Below are 20,881 nucleotides of genomic sequence, written 5' to 3'. Positions count from 1 at the left end.
GTAAAAAATTTACTCAGTCCTCCATTAAAGCCTTAATTGAGTGTGAAATATTTCATGTCAGCATATGCAAAATGTTCAAATGCTGGTACAGAATTAGCAAGCACCAAGTTTAATCTGGTTTTTCAGTCCAAACTATTCCTTTTGATTCTCTCTCACACACACAGCTAATGGTGTGTTAAAGGAGAGCTGCTGTAGTCAAGGCCTCTTTTTAGCTGTGTGTGTGTGTAAGCGAGCATGACTGTAGCATTACTCATGTCGTGACACAGCATATCTTGTGCAATGAGAGGAAGCCTATACAGACAGCATGGAGAGGACTGTGTTTGAGTTTGGTGTTCACACATCTCTTCTCTCGCCCTCAAGTGTGATATAGAAGCGACCTGGCCTGAAATCGCTGGCTTGGAACACGAAATGAAATATATCTATTGCAAAAATATACAGAAATAGAGGCAACAGAACAATCATGACGTGCACTGAAGTGGGCGGTTTACCAAAATCTTATTTCATGCTGTGATTTTATACCACGGCAACTGTATATTTCACAATACAGTTAATTTTTTGTAAGGAAATTCAATGCAGTAGTTGAAAACATTGTGGTAAAGATATTTTTAGATCATCGGATGAGTTAAATACTTTGTAAATGATAGCATTTTTGTTCTCGTTTGATTATTTTCCCTTTTTATTTATAACTTGATGGATGCAAAGCATGATTATTCAGTTGAGTCTCAGTGGAAGAACATCAAATGAATTCTGTATGAATGTGGCAAGATGCGTCATTGCTTGCTAACCACAAATGTAAATTAAACTTTTTTGCAACACGTCACTCTCCATGTTTCTGCCCACTTATAATCAATATATTTGTGGTATAAACATAGTAGAATCTACTGGTTGACATATTTCTACCATCTCATTTATCAGCCATTCACTTTTAAAAAACGATGTTCTAAAAGGGGTTTTTGTAATGATGCCATAAAAGATCCTTTCAGTAAACGGTTCTTAAAAGAACCTTTTTTTTTAGAACATTTTAGAACCTTTTCTATTATAAAGAACTTTCTGTGCAATGTAAACATTCCATTCTTGTTAAAGGTTCTTCATGAAACTGGATCTAAATCAGTTTTAAAAATCTAGTGTGCATTAATGGCAAAATATTTTTGGTGACATCTCCAAAGACCCATATGCTGTCAAACCTTAAACACATCATTTGCTTTCGATAAAATAAGTAAAACTTTCCCTCATCCAGTGGACTGATTAATAACTGTAATTACATGTATCCATTGCCCAGAAACTGACGAGGCCAAAAGCAATTATGATTTCAACTCTATTAACTGTAATTTGATTAATTGGTTACTCATGTGCTCCACGTTCACCCTGACGGCTCGGTGAAAAGCAGTTGGTAAGGATTCAATGTCCGCATCATGCTTTAAACTAAAGCTTCTAGAGAAATCTCAATCTTTGTTTCTCCAGCGAGGACAGAAGTGTCTCGGATTGAAATGAAGAGGAGCCCAGATGGCTGAGATTTTTGTCAAAGTCATCCTAAAGAGGTCATATAATTCATCTTATCTCTCCAACCCATAAAAAGAAGCGTAAGGAGATAATGTGTTGAGTGCAGGTCCAAATTAAGAAATTCCTGTATGGAGAAGTGGGTTAACGGGCCAGTGATGGATGGGCCGCCCCGTTTTCTCCGGTGACTAATGACGACCTCTTCACTTGTGTGAGATTTGGGCTCCTCTGCTGTGGTGGGAATGATTGAGCGTGTCTGGGGAGGGTCATCTTGGCGTTTGGTTCACCGCTGAACTACTTCTGGATCTTCTTAAGGACCGTGTTCAGCTGAAGTGTACAAAATTGTTAAAACACCCTTGAGATGACACCGGCATGAATTTCCAAGTTGGTTTTTGACAGTTTAGTGTTGGTCTGGCTGGTGGATCACACACAGTGCCCCAGACAGAAACTGACAAAAGTGGCATTGACCCCTCAAATTAAATATTTACAGGCCTCATTACTTTTTTAGTGGAAAACTGCAGATCACTCTATTGATCCTCATAGTATTTGGTCCATTTAAACATAATTTGTTTAAAAAAACATTGTTTCTGTGTGTTTTGAAAATAAAATAAAATGTAATGATGATTGATTCAACCTTGCAATTGGATCTCGTATGGGAAAAAAGACAAATGTTAAACCTGATTATTGATATTTCATTTTTTTTTTAAGAATAGCATTATTAACCCTTTCCCTGGCAGCGTTTATATATATATATATATATATATATATATATATATATGTGTGTGTGTGTGTGTTTATATATAAATATATATATATTTTAATAATTTTCCCAAAAATTTCAAGACCCTGGGAATATTTTGTTGTGTAAATATCTTTAGAGAGAAAATAGCCTCTGCCTAAAAAAAATTAAATAAATAAAAATAAAATAAAATAATTACTCTAGTTTAGGGCTGGGCGATATGGTCAAAAACATTATCACAATAATTCTTTTCAAATCAGTCAATATTGATAATTATAAAGATAAATGTCAAATTTCTATTTCTTTCGAGGTTAAAGATAAATTTTTGCTACAGTGTGCAAGTTGTAAAAACCAAATGTTAATTGTGGCTTTAAACTATTCTTTATGGTCAGAACATGACAAACACTTCAGGCCTTTTAAATTCTTTTCTATTATCGTTATCGATTTATCGCCCAGCCCTACTGTAGCTTTATGCATTTTTATTTTATTAAAATTTATTTTATTTAAAAATGACAATTTGACATTGTCAAAGACTAAAGGTCATTGCACACTGAGTCCGAAATTTTCGTATGCGTTTTTCCGTTTTTTTTTCATATTTGTCATCCTGTCTTATCAAAATGCTGAAAACGCAGAAAAACGAACCTGATCCGAACTTTATTATGACGGACGAAAGTTTCGGAGGCAATGTCAAACAGAAAATACACTGAGAAATGGCAAAATTAATGTTAATTTCATGCCCTGGAAACTTTGGGGACCCAATTTTTTTTTTTTTTTTTTTGATACTGTAGACTATTTCACATTGCCTTATTTTATTTTTTGGTGTAACATTTAGTGTGGTGGCACAAGACCGTGAGAGCCTGAAAGTGACCTGAAAGTTGACAACCCTTTATATAGACAAACATAGAGCATCACGGTCAATCTTTACAAGACTTACTACTAGTCTAACCAACTTTATGGCAGTAAACGTTAAATATATAACAGTTAAAACATCTATCAATTACACTGATGCTGTCAAACGATTAATCACGATTAATTGCGATTAATCGCATCCAAATTAAAAGTTTTTGTTTGCATAATATATTTGTGTGTTATGTGTATATTTATTATGTATACACTGCCCTCCAATGTTTGGAAACACCCCTGGCAAAATGTGGTTTTGGACGATATCAGCATAAATCCTTATCATTTTTTGGTGCAAATACATTAAAGTAACTTGACATAATCATTGAAGAGCAGCAATAATAATTTTCATTTTGATTACATAATAATGCCAATATATACATGCCAAAGTCAGACATGCCCCTTTGCCAGCTGTGATGCCTGGTTACTGGTTTAAACTTGGCCCAGGTTTTTAAAGATTTTTAGGTCAGCACACCTTAAAAGCTTCAACAACTGACAATGAGTTTAGGCCCAGATTATGCAGAGCTGTAATAGCTGCTAATGGTGGATATTTTGATGAATCAAAAATGTACGTTCTTTCTATGTATACACTATGTATAAACTATTTGTGTTGTCCCTTATCAATGCAAAATTATTACAAATTAAAAAGGATTCATGCTAATATTGTCCAAAACCCCACTTTTCTAGGGCACTTCCAAACTTTTGGAGGGCAGTGTATATAAATGCACACATGCATGGATATATTTTAGAAAAATATGTTATGTTTGTATATTAAATATATTTATATATAACATTAATTATGTGAATAAAAATATATACATGTGGTAACACTTTACTTGAAGGGGTGTGCATAAGACTGACATGACACCTTTATAATTGTGACATGACACATGTCATGAATATGAAGGAGGTTTTATGCATGTTTATGACACATGTCATTAAGTGTCATTTGCTCAGTTATGTCATTTTTAATGCAAAGATGACATTGTTTGAGATGCCTTTGTTATGACAACTTGACATAAACTAATACATCATAACCTGTCAGTGTCTTTGTCATGATAACTTGACACTACCAAGACAACATAACCTGTCATAAATTTGTTATAAACATGACAGCAGATTTATTATCAAACCTAATAAACTACTTAGCTTTATGGGTTAACATTACATTGGTCATGTGTCATGTGGTCATGGGACCATTATAATTGTGTCATTAATATTTTTCTTGACCTCAACTACGGTGGTACAAGTTGAATTTGTCATTAAAATGTTGTTAAGTGTTAATACTCTGTCAAATTATTTTATAACAGCATCATGAATATTTTTCATTTCATAATGTGTGTGTGTGTGTGTGTTTTTTTTTTTTTTTTTTTTTTTTTTTTTTAGTTTCCTGGAACAGAAGGTCAGATAACAGACCATTTGAAATGTTGTAAAAAAGATTAACTAGTGTTAGAGAAATAAATTCAGTCATCTAATAATAATAATAGTAATAATAATAATAATAATAATAATAATAATAATAAATAAATAAATAAAATGGTATTTTATTGCATTTGGAGAGCGATTCACCCAAAGATTAAAATGAAAACAGTACAATGGTGGGTTAAGTCATGCAGAGTTCGGTCCATATCACTGCAAAAACAGTTAATTACAGCATCCCACACATTTATATTTTCTTGACATCCTTTTTTACATCATGGAAAAGTCTACCCAAGACACCACCATAATAGTGCAAAAAAAAAACAAATTTTGAGAAAATCACCTTTAAATTTGTCCAAATGAAGTTCTTAGCAATGCATATCACTAATCAAAAAAATTTTTTGGATATACTAACGGTAGAAAATTTCCTAAATGTTTTCATGGAACATGACCTTTACTTAATATCCTAATGAATTTTGGCATAAAAAAAAAAAAAATCAATAATTTTGACCCATACAATGTATTGTTGGCTATTGTTAAAAATATACCCGTGCTACTTAAGACTTGTTTTGTGGTCCAGGGTCACATATTTCCAACATATATAGCTGTCATATAGTACAGAATTGTCTTGTTAATGTCAAGTTGTCATGACAAAGACACTGACAGGTTATGATGTATTGGTTTATGTCAAGTTGTCATAACAAAGGCATCTCAAACAATGTCATCTTTGCATTAAAAATGACATAACTGAGCAAATGACACTTAATGACATGTGTCATAAACATGCATAAAACCTCCTTCATATTCATGACATGTTAGGGTAATCATGTCATGATTACGAAGGTGTTATGTCAGTCTTATGCACACCCCTTCATGTAAATATTTTTAAAATATATACTGTATGTGTGTGCATTTATGTATATATAATAAATATACACAGTACACACATGTAAACAAAAAAATATTATTTTGGATGCGATTAATCGTGATTAATCGTTTGACAGCACTAAAATAAAGTAATTTTATGTTAGATGAACAGAATAGTTTCACTTTTTCGCTAATAGAGTTGGAAAATTGGTTGTTGTCCTCATCATGCACTTCTAGTGTGGATTTGAATCTATTTTGCAATCTAGTTTTGATTTGAGACAGTGTAGTCACACTTTACGATGAGTATATTATCGTGACTCTCAGCGTCTGATGTTCCTTTTTTTGAGACCAGCGGGTTTAAAGGGTCAGAGCTAAGACTGTTTTTCTACTTTTCTTTGTTGGCTACACGTGGAACAGGGCCATATTGGGCACTGGGTCTGGCACCAGCAGCCTTGCCAGCAAGTCTGTGTAAAGTGGTATTTGAGATTGAGAGAGTACAGCGACCCACAAGTTCTTGCTCTATTAAGCCCTGTCAGGACACTGTAAATAAACGGGACCCACTTCACCCACTTCTAGTTGACCCCAAAAGTGTCACGCTTTGTCTGCGAGGCGCGGGTCAACGCGGGTGATGCCTTGCTGTAATACAATCTGCGCAGTGAGACGTTTGATAAAAGGTGCCCTCTTAATCTGTCTGTGCTTATCAGCGCCCACAGTTTAGAGCTCAAGGCACGACGACGGAGGGCCTCGGGTCGCTTTGATCGGCCATGCTGTCACATTTCAGCCCATTGTTCTCCGCTCATCTCTCCCAGCCATTCAGACCCCACATATACGCTCCTAAATCAGCCTGATTACTATGATAAAGACTTACCCTGCTTTCTTTTCATTTCATTTTCATTTCAAAGGAGTGTTAGTCCAGATCCAGCTCTAAATTATGATTATTATCACTCAGGGAGGCAGGCTGATTCATTTCCAAGAGGGAGGACTGCCACGGACCCAGAAACACTTGAGCTGATATGAGAAAGCGCAGATCAAAGCGGCGAGTGGAGAGCAGGGGGAAGGGAGCGGGAGAAAGACAATAGCAGCGCAGAAAACAAACATGCAGATGCTGTTCATGGAGAAGATAGAACATGGATTAGGCTACTCTTTTTTCATTTGCAGCTTCAGTTCGCCAAGCAGCTGAATCTTGAGCCTGCAGTGCATTGTGGGGAATTGTTTGGCCTTTTTGCCTGGAGAAGACTGATTTCTGATTACTTGCATTTTAGATGGCATGCCAGTCCTCTTCTAAATCATTTATCAGGCTAGCATCACACGTGAGCGAGAGCATTTCTTGTCCTCATATGCTGAGCCAAGCTGCATGAGAGAAATATATGCTAATTTAAATCACATTTTATGATGTTTGCATGCCTTAGCGTTCATGTAAACATGTTTATTATATTTTTTGTTATTGTCACTTTATGTAGTTAGTGACAAATTTAGATTTTTATAGCAAAACGAATAGAGAAAAACAAAAGTATTATGTTTTTGATTCACTAAAAAGAAATGATTCATACGAGTCAATCATTTCAGGAATCACTCTGTATGTTTTTTTATTCACTGAAAAGAATCGACTCATAAGAGTCATATACTTTTCAATCAGACTACGCTGTTTGTTCGCATTGTTTGTTTTTGCATGCAGCCCATAATGTCAACTCCATAAAAAGACACTTCTTGGCATTATTTCATGGCACACTACATTTTATTGCATCACATCCAATACAGACAACTCACAAATATGATTTCTTTTGCAGTGGTGCAGGACTGAAAAATGCATTAAAACATTCTGTGGAGTTTGGGTGGCTATTAATGTAGCACCTAAACAAAATCTCACATGAACTTCAATTTTTGTGATATCAACTTTAAATTTGGAACATGACTTACAAGTCATAAGTCAAAAGTTTTTAAACTGATTTTTAATGTTTTTTTAGGAATTCTCTTTTGGTCACCAAGCCTGTATTTATTTGATCCAAAATACAGCAAAAACAGTAATGTTGTGAAATATTAAAATGGGTCAAATATTGTATGGGTCAAATATATTTAAAATAACTGCTTTCTATTTGAATATATTTTAAACTGTAATTTATTCCTGTGATCAAAGCTACATTTTCAGCATCATTACTCCAGTCTTCAGAGTCCCATGATCCTTCAGAAATCATTATAATATGCTGATTTGCTGCTCAAAAACATGTATTATTATTATTATTAATATTATTATTATTATTATTATCATCATCAATATTTAAAACTGTTGAGTAATTTTTTTCAGGATTCTTTGATGAATAGAAAGAGCCAAATATCAGCATTTATCTGAAATAAAAAGCTTTTGTAACATTATACACAGAGAAATTAATACATACACATACATAATGCATATACACATAATGCACATATATAGAAATTAATACTTTCATTTAGCAAGGATGCTTTAAATAAAAAGTGATGATAAAGACATTCGTAATGTTACAAAGATTTCTATTTCAGATAAATGCTGTCCTTCTGAATTTTCTATTGATCAAAGAAACCTAAAAAAAAATCTGCTCAGCTGTTTTCAACATAATAATAATAATAATAATAACAATAATAATAATAATAATACTTTTGTTTTAGCTGCATATCAGAATATTAGGATGGTTTCTGAAGGATCATGTGACTGGAGTAATGATGCTAAAATTTCAGATGAAATCACAGGAATGAATTACATTTTAAAATATATTTAAATAGAAAACAGTTATTTTAAATAGTAAAAATAACCATTTTACTGTTTTTGCTATACTTGGATCAAATAAATATAGGCTTGGTGAGCAGAAGAGACTTATTTAAAAACATAAAAAATCTTACTGTTTAAAAACTTGACTGGTAGTGTAGCTGACACATGATTTGATTTTATAGCAATTTTATATTGCAAAATTGTAAAATATGTGTATACAGTTAAGACATTTATTTTTTTTTAATGATTTTTTTTTTAATTAAAATGATGGTTTTTTTAAACTGAGCTTAATTGAATTTATTTTAATCACAGAATCCAGAAGAATCATTTCTATAAAATATTAAACAGCACAACAGTTTTCAGTATTGATAACGATAAGAAATGTTTCTTAAGCAGCAAATCAGAATATTAGAATGATTTCTGAAAGATCATGTGACACTGAAGACTGGAGTAATGATGCTGAAAATTCAGCTTTGATCACAAAAATCAATTACTGTACATTTTAAAATATATTCAAATAGAAAAGAGTTCTTTTAAATTGCAGTAATATTACACAGTATTACTGTTTATACTGTTTTTTATTTTTGATAAAATAAATTTAGCCATGGTGAGAATAAAACACTTCTTTCAAAAACATTAAAAAAATCCTACTGACCCCGAAACTTTCAACAAATCACAACCACTGAATTTAAGTATAGAATAAAGACTCTTGGGATTTGATGTCAAACAGAGTAATTAAAAAGCATTGTTTCATAATTGAATTGTTGTGACTCACTTTGCACCCTCTTTCTTCCTCTCAGCCTCATTCCAGCCTTGCGCCCAGAGGCTTGTGTAGCACCATGATGCTCAGCAGCTCAGTGGACGTACCCAGCCCAGGCGGGATGAGCGCGGTGGCGGCCCGGAACGTGGTTCGCAGTTCCAGCATCAGCGGCGCCATGTACAGCCTGGAGAAGAGCCCCAGCAGCACAGGGCCTGACGCCACGGGCCTGGCCGGAAACAAGAAGCGACGCTCCAGCCTGGGAGCCAAGATGGTGGCTATCGTGGGTCTGTCACAGTGGAGCAAGAGCACACTGCAGCTCAACCAGCAAGGTGCGCAACTCCGAATACTCCAGCTGCCCTGCTGTTCTCTGTCAGATGTGCTTGTTGTTTCCTTCTCCTCTGTTCTGCTCTCGCTGTCGCAGCCTGAACAATTTCACGTCGTGGTTTGTCATGGTGTAGTTTTTTTCTCACTTCATTTGTTTTCGCTTTTCTTCACCTCTGCTCAGCGTTCTTGTCCTTGTTTGACTCTTAAGGTTTCACAAGGTTACCAAGCCCGAGTCTGAGTCCTCAGCTATTTGACATGGGGATTTTTATCTGAAAATAAAATGAGATTCATTGCTATTATAAAACAATAGGCTACTAAGAGTCTCACACAACATCGGTCATTGTCTTTATATTCAAAAGTAAATGGTCCAACCATTGCACAAAAAATCATACTTAATAATTTTCCTTCCTGCTTTCAGAAAGATGCTACATTTCAGAAATCAGTAAAAACAGAAATATCAAAGCAGCTGAAAACAGCAAAGCTTCAAAACACAAACAGAATAACTAATCATTGCAGAGCTGCAGTTTTAACCAGTCTAAAATATACTATCAAGACAAACTTTGATCAAACATGATCAGGAAGTTTCCTTTTCATCCATCATGTTCTTGTACATGTTGTTAATGTCATATGCACTGTATATTGAAGTCACTTTGTCATATATATATATATATATATATGAAAACTGTATCCGCCATAACAGCATCTGTGGTCCTCAATATATTTATGGGCACACCACTGCCTATTTTTGTCTTGTCAGTTCTTCTCTCATGTTCTTGTCATCATGACTTCACATGCTCTCGATCAAACTGTTCTCGCACATCTCGTCTCTGTTTTATCCTCTCTGGGTGCAAATGCAAAAACCTCTTGAAAAATGTATTGCATACATTTATGACACGTGGTTTTAGTTTAATTTTGTTTGTGTGTTATTTGGGCCTGGGACTTTCAGCTGTGCATAATATAAGGGAGATGTTTTGGACAAGCAGCTTTTTTTTTTTACCATTTAGGTTTTCTTGTTTTTTTTTTTTTAAATGTATTTATCTATTTATATGCTGTCTGTTATATGTTAAATATTTTATGGATGGTACAAGATGTTATGCTGTTTGCTAGGTTTCACTTTCTGCCACATCACTTGTAGTGTGATTAGCACACAATATTACTCTTATTCCCACTTCCTCATCAGTAATACTAGTTATAACCCATAGTGGAGCTTCATTGTGTTCCATTGTGATTTAATGAAAATTCTGTCATGAAACTTTAGATGGCGCAGACCAGTTTTAACTCAGTCTGATATAATGACATCACTATTCACATGGCACCGATGATTGGTTATTTTCATATAAGCAACCAATGAGTTTGCTGCTCAACATTTTATATACTTAGCTAGTGCTTGTTGAAGCAGTTGTAGTGATTTTCAGAAACCCTCCACCTTCCCCAGCTCCACCTGCAGATCTGCTAAACATAAAAATTACTATATTAAATGAAAAAAAAGAAATATTACTATTGAAACATTTCACTGTAAAATAAAAAAAAGAAATATATTTGAAAAATTAAGAAAAAATATTTAAGGTATTTAAAGGGGTCACTGAATGCAAAGTTTACTTTTACATGTTGTCTGAACATTAATGTGTGTTGGCAGTGTATGTACAAATCTACCCTATAATGCTAAAAATACATGCAGTGATTGTTAATTAATCTGTAAAAATAATATCCCCTTTTTCAAATCGTGCCGTTCTCAGATGCCTTTCCTAATAACGTGCTAGTTAGCAAGTTTAGCAGGTAACCGCGGTTAAATGCGGCTAAAGTAAACAGGCTCGTCACTCCACAAAGAGAAGAGAGGGGCGGGGCAAGCAGAGCTCATTAACATTTAAAGCAACCTCGACCAGAACAGGATGATTTTTGCAGAGCTGATTTTGGCAAGGTAAAAAAGGTGTTATTTACACTACCATTGAGAAATTTTAACCAAAGCATGTTATAGACTTTTTATTAAGACCCTTAAGAATCATATCAACTTGTAAAAAAATTGGCATCCGATGACCCCTTTAAGAAAAATAGTATAATAATAATTGTTTTATTTTACACTACAACTGTATATTTATGCCTCTTTTAATTTCTCAGTTATCGGTGTTAAATCATCAAACACTTACTTTGACATAAAATCATAGGGAGACCTTATAGCTTCTTTCTCTTTAATTAAAATGGACATGGGATGAAAAAATGTTTAGGAGCACCAGTGCGACTGACCCGATCAGCATATTTGGGTTTGCGCTGCCGCTGAGGGGAGCTTCAAAGGTTTCTAAGTGTTTTTGCAATGTTGAGTAATGTATCACACAAATCCTTTCATAAACAAAGTGTAGAGAGAGTCTAAATAAGAGATTCATTGTGCAGTGTAGAGAGCTTTGTTGTGAGATCGTGATGAACTAAGATGAGTGACAGCTTTTAATGAATTTTAAGGGAGTTTGTAAATGAGATATTGATTTAATACAACAGTTAAATAAACAAGAAGTTAACATTAAGTGACTTACATTGTCTGTCTATAACACTATTTCCTGATTTTGCTCCATTTCGACGTCAAAAATAATTTGAAACAAGTCACAACTGAGCCGCTGTGCATCTCCATTCAAACACAGCTGTGTTTAATTTAGGAATGTGCGTTTTTAAACAAATCTAGTGAGTCAGTGATTCAATTTCCCATTTATAAAGACAGTCACTTGCTTTATTCCTGAATGAATCAGCCGTTCGAACGAATCAAATGAACGAATGATTCAGTAATTAAAATCAGTGACTTCATTCTTAAAGTATATTTTCAGTTATTTAAATCATTTAATATTTCTATATTCAATATTTCTATATTCAAATTTTATATTTAAAACATTAATCTCAACATGAGTTTATGAATTTGATTGCACTCATGCCAGTTGGTGGATTTTTATCGTTATAGGGTGGTTGTGTACACACACATTTGAGTTTGCATCCGATGACCCCCTTAATTAAATTGCAGACTGTCATAACGCGATTTCAATTTTATGTATAATAAATAATCATGCAGCCCTACTAGAAACACTCTAGCAACCATCCAGAGCACCCTAGCAACAGCATGGCAGTGCATTGAGAATAACTGAGAACCTTAGCTCTGCTCTAAAAGCCTCTAAATGCTTTAGTACAGTCAAGCACCATTCACATTTTCTTCAGAAAGTGTATGAATACCGTCATCAGTTTGTGTTTAATAGGTGCTTATATACAGGGAAGCCCTTTCATTAGCTTTTCTTCATCTGGTCTCTGTGCGTGTTTATATGTGGCCGTAGGATATTAATGCTGCGTGTTAGTCAGCAGAGCATGTGAAGATTGCGCCCTGCTCTTAGTCAAGCACTGAACAGGCTAACCTTCCCATCACCCTGCATGACTCACGGATGACTGCGTGTGTGGCTGAGTAACACAGCATAACATTGGCATCTCCCAGGAATAAACCTGCACCTCGACTGCGTGTTTAGTTGGTGAAAACGAGAAGATTTCACCAACCTAGATTAGAATCTGAAGACATTTCTGTTGTCCGCAGCCCACTGCTTTGCCTTTCTTTTTATACCCTTTTATTTTTGCTCTCCTCCGGTGTAATTGTGCTCCTGTAGGGTAATTACAGACTCTGAGAACAGGGGGAATTGTCATGAAACACTCTCAATCTCTATAAGGGTCAACAGCAGCCCACAAGCGTTAACACAGTCCAGCAAGTCAAAGCTGCAGTGTGTGCATGTGAGCCATCTTGGCAAACGGAGACGAACCTGTCAGACAAATCCAGATGCCAGTTTGTAATGACTCTTGTAATAAGCACATGAGAAAATATTTTTGCTGTTGACCATCTCTTTGGTTTTCAGCACAGAATTGGCTTCTATTCGATTCGTGAGGGTGAATTTGAGTTGAATTGGCCACAGGATGTTGAATGGGAATTCAGATTACAATGAGAACACAGTCACACAACAGAACGATTCATTAGTCCAAACAGAAGTCCAAACATCATTTTTATTAATTGAATTATGCCTGTTTGCTCCCTTGTATGAATATGTTTTTCTAAACTGTCAGAACACTTCCTTTACTTTGAGAATCATTAGAGCATTCTGGGAAATGAAGTTGTCATCCACCATGGGCCAGTATTTTTTCCTATATCATTTTTAAAGAGATTTGACAGAAGAGAAAATTCTGTCATTAATTTGGCATACTCACCTTCATGTTGTTCCAAGCCCATAAGACCTTCGTTATTTTTCTTTGTGCACAAAAGTATTCTCATATCAAAAATTACGATTGAACCACTGATGTCACATGGACTATTATAACAATGTTTTTACTACCTAAAATTTAACTTATTTTGTCTACTGGGAAACATCTAAGAATCTTCTGTAGCTTCTGAAGGGCAGTAGTAAATAAAAAAAATATATGATATTTAGGCAAAATAAGAAAAATGTACACATCTTCATTCTGTTCAAACGTTTTCACCCCCGGCTCTTAATGCATGGTTTTTACTTCTCAAGCATCAGTGAGTGTTTGAACCTTCTGTAATAGTTGCATATGAGTCCCTCAGTTGTCCTCAGTGTGAAAAGATGGATCTCAAAACCATGCAGTCATTGTTGGAAAGCGTTCAAATACACAGAAATGCTGAAAAACCAAAGAATTTGTGGGACCTAAAGTATTTTTCTGAAGAACAGCAGGCAAGGGACTCATGAACAACTATCACTAAACAAAAAACAAACAACCAAAAACACAGCTGTGGATCATTCAGGTAACAACACAGTATTAAGAATCAAGTGTATGTAAACTTTTGAACAGGGTTATTTTTATAAATTCAACTATTATTTTCTATTTTTACAATTCAAAATTGTAAAAAACATCCCATAAAAAAATCAATTTCTGTGAACAGTGTGGGAAAAAAATAAAAAATATATATATTTATAAGCTATAACTATTTATTACATTTATATATTTTGGTAACACTTTATTTTGATAGTCCAGTTTAGACATTCTACTAACAGTAAGTAACTTTGCAATTGCATGTCAACTAGTCATTAGAGTATTAGTAGACTGTCTGCGTAATATCTTCTAACACTCTTCTAAACTTTGCAATAATATGTCAACTTATTCTACTAACCGTAACCTTAACCTAACAGTCTGCTCTGAGAGTTAGTAAACATGTAGTTGAAAGTTAATGAGAATTAGTTGACATGTAGTTGCAAAGTTACTAATAGTTAGTAGAATGTCTAAAGTGATAACATTATTGTAATGTTTCTAAAAATGCATTGACTATGGTACCGTAAGCAGTTACTATCAATATTACAATGACCCGAATCAACACATACATTAAAAGAAATGTCCTTGGAGCAAATGTAGGTTTTCTAACTGACATTCTACATCATTTGGAAATCACATGCTGTTTAATCCACACTATTTTGCAAGATTTATGTACAAATGTCATGTCTTTCCAAAACTGTATGACTTTGTCTCTTTTATGGTTGAACCAGTGATGTCACATGGACTATTTATTAGTGTCTTACCACTGGGCCTTGAACATGCTGTCTATGCAAGGTCAGAAAGCTCTTGGATTTAATCAAAACTATCTTAATTTGTGTTCAGAAGATGAATGAAGGTCTTACAGGTTTGGAACGACATGAGGGTGAGTTGCTAAACTAGGACTGGTTGGTGAAGTCACAAGACGTGGCTTCAAAAAGAGTCGATTCACTCTCTCTCTCTCTCTCGTGCTCTTTCACTAGCTTATGCTGGTGCGTCGTGTGCGCTCTGTAAAGGATGACCTTTTCAGCGCGCTGTCGTCTCCCAGCAGGGCTGATGAGTCTCAAGGGCTGGATGTGTTGTAGGTTTGGGCCTCCAGGGTTCACCTGTCTGGGGCATCAGGGCCAGTGCCTCAGCACCCGTCTGCCCTTATCCCAGATAACCGCTTTACTTTGCTCTGTCACATTTCCACTTCCACACCCCATGGATTCCAGCCAAGCAATTTAATACGATACCGTGGTGTGGGTCTTATTCAGCTCCGAGCCAGTGATGCAATAAATGTGAGTGCATAAGCTCAGGGAGCCGAAAGACGGCGGAGAAATTGAGTGATGAAGGAGAATCGAATGGGTGATTGACTGACAAGACTGATAATAAACCTACTGTGTAAGTGCTTAATTTTTTCATTTAAACTTGGCTACAGGCCAGAATCGTAATGTGGATGTGGTAACAGCATGAAAAAGAAGTATATCTTTTAAAAAAATAGCACTTTGTGCTTTGGCATGCTTGCTAATATTCAAACAGTAGCTATGTTTATCTCAGGCGAACTTTTACAGTTAATATCACAGGTTTATGCCACTTCATTCTACAGATGACCAAAAAGGCCAACAACGAACAATGTAAACAAGGTTGAATACCTCTTCTTAAGCTCTATATTAATCTCATCATCAGCTTGGACGATTTAAAAAATCGTTTTTATCTATTTGCAAACGATTCATTTCGACCATATGGATGAGTCTCTGTCATGGTACAACATGGCACCTTCACTTTCCAGCAGCACTGAATGGCTCTGGCAGGCAGGCATCACTGGCGCCCGCTCCATCTCCATGACGACAGTGAACCAGCTTCACGCCACTCACCCGACCCTTGGTTTTATTAAAACACAGCTGACAACACTCTTCCGAAATGAGCTGTCAATCTCTTGGGCCTTTGTACTGCAGGTCATGCTAATGAAGGGAGTGGACCTATATTTAGATATATCTGAACATGACACTGAGAGGTAGAGAACACAGACAGACACACAGAGTTTCCTGGCATCAGACGTCACTCTGTCCCAGCTAGATATGGCATTTCAATTATATGGTTTTCTTAGCAGAATGGTCATTCTGCATGTGTACATGGAGCAACAATTAAAAAATATTACAGATGAAATTTAAGAACGACCTCTACAACAGATTATCAAACTTGAATGTGTAATCCATGGTGAAAAAGAAGTGCACTTGTAGCGTACTTCAAATCTTAAAACTCAACACATCTCACTCCCAACTCGTCACTTTTTGACGTCACTTTTTGACCCCCTTAGCGTTATTTTTCGATTTGCATTCATTGCTTTAAATAAGAAACCCTTGGATTCATAATGCTGACGAAAAAGGCACTGGGAATTTTATCTCAATGATTAAATTATATATTAGGTAATAATATAGCCATTACATATATGTTGGGGTGTGATTTTTCAATGTAAACCGTCACAACAGTTTTATTTACATTACATTATTTACACATTTACGAGCACGTAACTCAACCCCTGCCCCTAAACCTACCATTTGTCAATAAAACACAAGATATAACAGGCAGATACAGCTACAGTCATAATTTATTTAGAAAAGTATTAATATTCCAAGTCTTCTGAGGCAAAACGACTGATTTGAGAGAGGAGTAGACGCACCTGATGTCTCCGTCCACCATGAAGCTCAGTCTGTTTGTGCGTAAATAAAAAAAAAAAATGCCGCCAGAAGAAGCGTTACGTCAGCCTTGGTTGTAAAATGTCATTGGCTCTTGTGTGTCTTGTGACCGATTGCATCATGCTAATGTTCGGGAGTATCTTTTGAATGAGAGGTGAGCGTGTTAACGGAGCAGGATCAATTTCATCGATTATACCTTATGTTTTACTCTCTTCATCGCATAAGGATATCGCATGGCTTCAGAAGACACAGAATGCAACACGACTTGTTTGTAATGCTTTTATAGTGCTTGTTTATGGTCAGTTTCTGCAATAAATACCTGTGACTGTACTTATATTTGCCTGTTACATGTTTTATATTGTTCAGAAGTAGGTAAGTTTAGGGTAAGAGTGGGTTTAGGTGCTCCAATGAAAGAATAAATTTATATAAAATTATTTATATTTTTACAAATGCATGCAAACCATTAAATTAAGGCAAACAACTGAAATCAATGGACCCTGCACGTCAAAAAGCGACGCTAAAGGGTCGATATGGGTTGATATGGAATAATCATTATTCACATGGCAAAGCTGATTGGTTCCTTTTTCAATCAAATAATTTATTATTGTTATTCAAATAATTGGCTAGTGCTTGCTGTAGCAGTCGCAGTACGTTTCAGAAACTCTCCACCTTCCCCAGCTCCACCTATATAGACTCTCACGTCGTTCCAAACCTGTAAGACCTTCGTTCATCTTCAGAACTTAAATTAAGATATTTTTGATGAAATCCGAAAGCTTTGTGACCTGAGCTACAAAATGCTTTTTGTGCAAAGAAAACAAAAATAACAGTACTCGTGGTACTCTTGTGAATGCGTGCTGAAGACTGTCATGAAAGTTGTTATTTTTGTTTTCTTTGTGCACAAAAAGTATTCTTGTAGCTTCATAACATTACGGATGAACCACTGATGTCACATGGACTATTTTAACAATGTCTTTACTACCTTTCTGGGTCTTGAACGTGTCAGTTGCGTTGCTGCCTATGCAGTGTTTCGGGGTAGCCAAGGGGTAAAAACTTTTTGAATTTGAAGATCAGGGTAAATTTAACTTGTTTTGTGTTCTGGGAAACGTGAATACCTTCTGTGGCTTCTGAAGGGCAGTAATAAATGAAAAAAATATGATATTTAGGCAAGATAAGGAAAATGTACACATCTTCATTCTGTTCAGAAGTTTACACCCCTGGCTCTTAATGCATTGTTTTTCTTTCTGGAGCATCAGTGAGTGTTTGAACCTACTGTAATAGTTGCATATGAGTCCCTCAGTTGTTCGCACTGTGAAAAGATGGATCTCAAAATCATACAGTTATTGTTGAAAAGTGTTCAAATACACAAAAATGCTGAAAAACCAAATGAAAGGATTTTTCTGAAGAACAGCGGGCAGTTTAACAGTTCAGGACGAACAAGGGACTCATGAACAACTATCATTAAAAAAAAAACAGGTAACATTCAGGTAACACCACAGTATTAAGAATCACGCGTGTGTAAACCTTTGAACAAGGTCATTTTTATAAATTCCAACTATTATTTTCTCTTGTGGACTATATGTAAATGTTATGTAAAACATCTTATTCAGGTCAGTACTAAATAAACAATAACATGCATTTTGTATGATCCCTCTTATTTTGGTAAAATAATAAACATTTAGCAGATTCTGCAAAGTGTATGTAAACTTTTGACCTCAACTGTATATCACCTAAAATTATTGTACATGCTCACTTTCCCTATTTTTATTCCTGTTATATTAGTCCTGAAGATTGACATTCACCCAGTTTGTTTGAATCCAAGTATATATTTTCACAGTATAAAAGTATGTAGACTTTGCACTTCACATGTCCTACTTACAAATCCTGCACTTTTGTTTTCCTCCGTCATTTTAATCTCAGTCTTGTTTTATTCATAATTGCACTAATGCATTGTTCTCCATGATTCACTGCAGCAGAAGCTGGAAAATAGCTCATAGGTTCTTAGGTCAGCAGATGGGCATTTTTTGTATACCCGAAATTAGCCAAATACATGTTTTGTTCCATTTCTGTGGCTTAAGGTGTTTGTGCAATAAACCTCCCACTCGGTTCTGTTTGGTTTCACAGGCTTCGGTCAAAAAGTGTCATTAAAATCAATTTGGACTGCTGTTACACGCTCCAGATGACATGCCGATCGATATATTGATCACAAGGGGCAAAAGCAGGTGTCGCTTTCTGTGTAGCGTCTTACATTTTTCTCCTGATAGACATCTCTTTCACAATGAGCCCAGCAGGATGCAGCTTCACAGGGGTGAACAGCCTCCATTCCCACCAGCAGAGGTGACATTAAGAAAATGGCATTAAACAGCTCTTGGTCTCATTCACTGGCTTTGTAATTGTGCTTGGCCTGCTTCCATTAGGATCATGAATTGAATGTTTAGTGGCTCGTAGCTCCTTTACTGCTCTTGAAAATGGCTAAACAAGATCGTCAGCTTAACAAATGTATGGAATGGTATAACAAGGACACCGAATATCACACAAAGCAGCCAAAAAAGAAACTCCCGTCATCATTTACTCCCTATGAAGTTGTTCCAAAACCATATGACTAAGTTTCTTTAGTGGAAAACAGTAACAAAACGAGTGCAGTGTTTCGTTCATTTCATTTTTGTGCACTTTGTTATTTCCACTTGAGTAACAGGTGCATTTCCTTTTTGGAGCTCGCCTTTATTCACTGCTATTCTTAGCAGGTATAAGAAGGCGCAAGTGTGCACAGTGAGTTGGAAAGACCGACCCTGTAAGCTCTGAGTCATCCTTCCACAGCTCTAACCCTGCTCTCCTGGCAAGCCCTGCACTCCCAAAAACAGCTCTAGCACAGACTCAGTAAGAGCACCTTCGGCCCTGCTATGAATGTGCATTAACTGAACTCTCTTTGCACAAACAACAAAGCCATGCACTCAGAAAACACACCGGCTCTGCAGCCACAGCAGGCAGGAAAACCATTGGATGGAGATGTGAGGGATTTTTTGATTTTATATTCCATTTGATGAGATCTCCTTTCAAAAGAGGGGTCTTATACTTCATAGTCAGACTGTATGTAGGTTGTTTATGTAAACAGCACTCTTGCATTAGGTATATGAATAAAAAAAATGTTAGGTTTGTGGCTGGTACAACTAGTAATCAGGGTTTGACTTGCTGGTATTGTTTTACAATAAGGTTCAATTTTCTAATTTACATATAATAATAAATGTTGTTATTCATTTTAGTTTGAGAAAATGATGACAATTTCAATTTTAGGTGGAACTTTAACAAATCACTTTAACAAATTGTAAAAACTGCATTAAAAGCACTGAAAACACCTTAGCTTGGCACCTATTGTATCCGTTGGCGCTCTTCTTCTTCCATTTCTTTAGTTTTTGAGTCTATGCCAGCCCACAAAACTGCTTGTGGAAAACTTATGAAATTTGGCACACTGATAAAGGACAGTCTGATTTTTCACCATAGCAAATTTGGAGTCTCAAACTCAATCCATCTAGCGCCACCAGCTGTCCAAAATTGTACTCCTTTTTATGCTAATAACGTCTTCTTTTCCTTTTTCCTCTGAGTCCAAGATACTAGTCCTACTTTTTCGTCCTAGACGGTTTGTCTGATTTTCACTGAAATTGTCTCAGATCATCTTCAGACCATGAGGGCAAAAAGTTGTGGAAATAAAGTTGATTAGTCAAACTGTTCTCGAATAACACATGAAAGAATTTGACGAAGAGCACGCAAAAATGGATGTGAGGCTATATCTCCGCAACGGTTTGGCATATTGAGAGTAAACTTGGTGTGTGTTATAATAACCATCACCTGAGGCTACCAGCAGTATTTTGGTGCAGCACCACCTAGTGGTCAGGAGATATAAAAATGGTTATTTTTGCTAATAACTTCTGAATGGCGTGGCCAAAAATCACAAAACTTGTCTCTTTAGATTTGGTGCAGCATGCCGAATCAATTCTGACATTTTCCCATGTCAGCCATTTTGGGCGTCTGACATTTTTAATTTTATTGTAAAATGCTATATTTTACAAACACATTGGCGTATCATTATGAAATCATTGCGTATCATTGGTATGTGTCTTCAGCACCATGCCCTGACAGTGCTCAAAAAGAAATTTCCAAAAATGTTAATAACGTTTGAATAAATTGGCCTATTG

At 35.7% G+C, this 20,881-nt stretch overlaps 1 protein-coding gene across 1 annotated transcript in view; it reads left to right on the top strand.

The window, feature by feature from the left end:
• rims3 (regulating synaptic membrane exocytosis 3) overlaps positions 1-20,881 on the top strand; it is an 86,396-nt gene that overhangs the window by 8,643 nt on the left and 56,872 nt on the right. The window contains exon 2 of the mRNA XM_051136421.1: positions 8,966-9,254. Coding sequence (XP_050992378.1) covers positions 9,005-9,254 — 250 coding nt within the window. The 5' untranslated portion in view covers positions 8,966-9,004. The remainder of the gene's footprint in view (positions 1-8,965; positions 9,255-20,881) is intronic.

Source organism: Labeo rohita, chromosome 19 (genome assembly GCF_022985175.1).
Source record: "Labeo rohita strain BAU-BD-2019 chromosome 19, IGBB_LRoh.1.0, whole genome shotgun sequence".
Taxonomy (NCBI): domain Eukaryota; kingdom Metazoa; phylum Chordata; class Actinopteri; order Cypriniformes; family Cyprinidae; genus Labeo; species Labeo rohita.
Note: the sequence above shows the minus strand (reverse complement) of the source record. Positions and strands in the feature narration are given on the sequence as shown.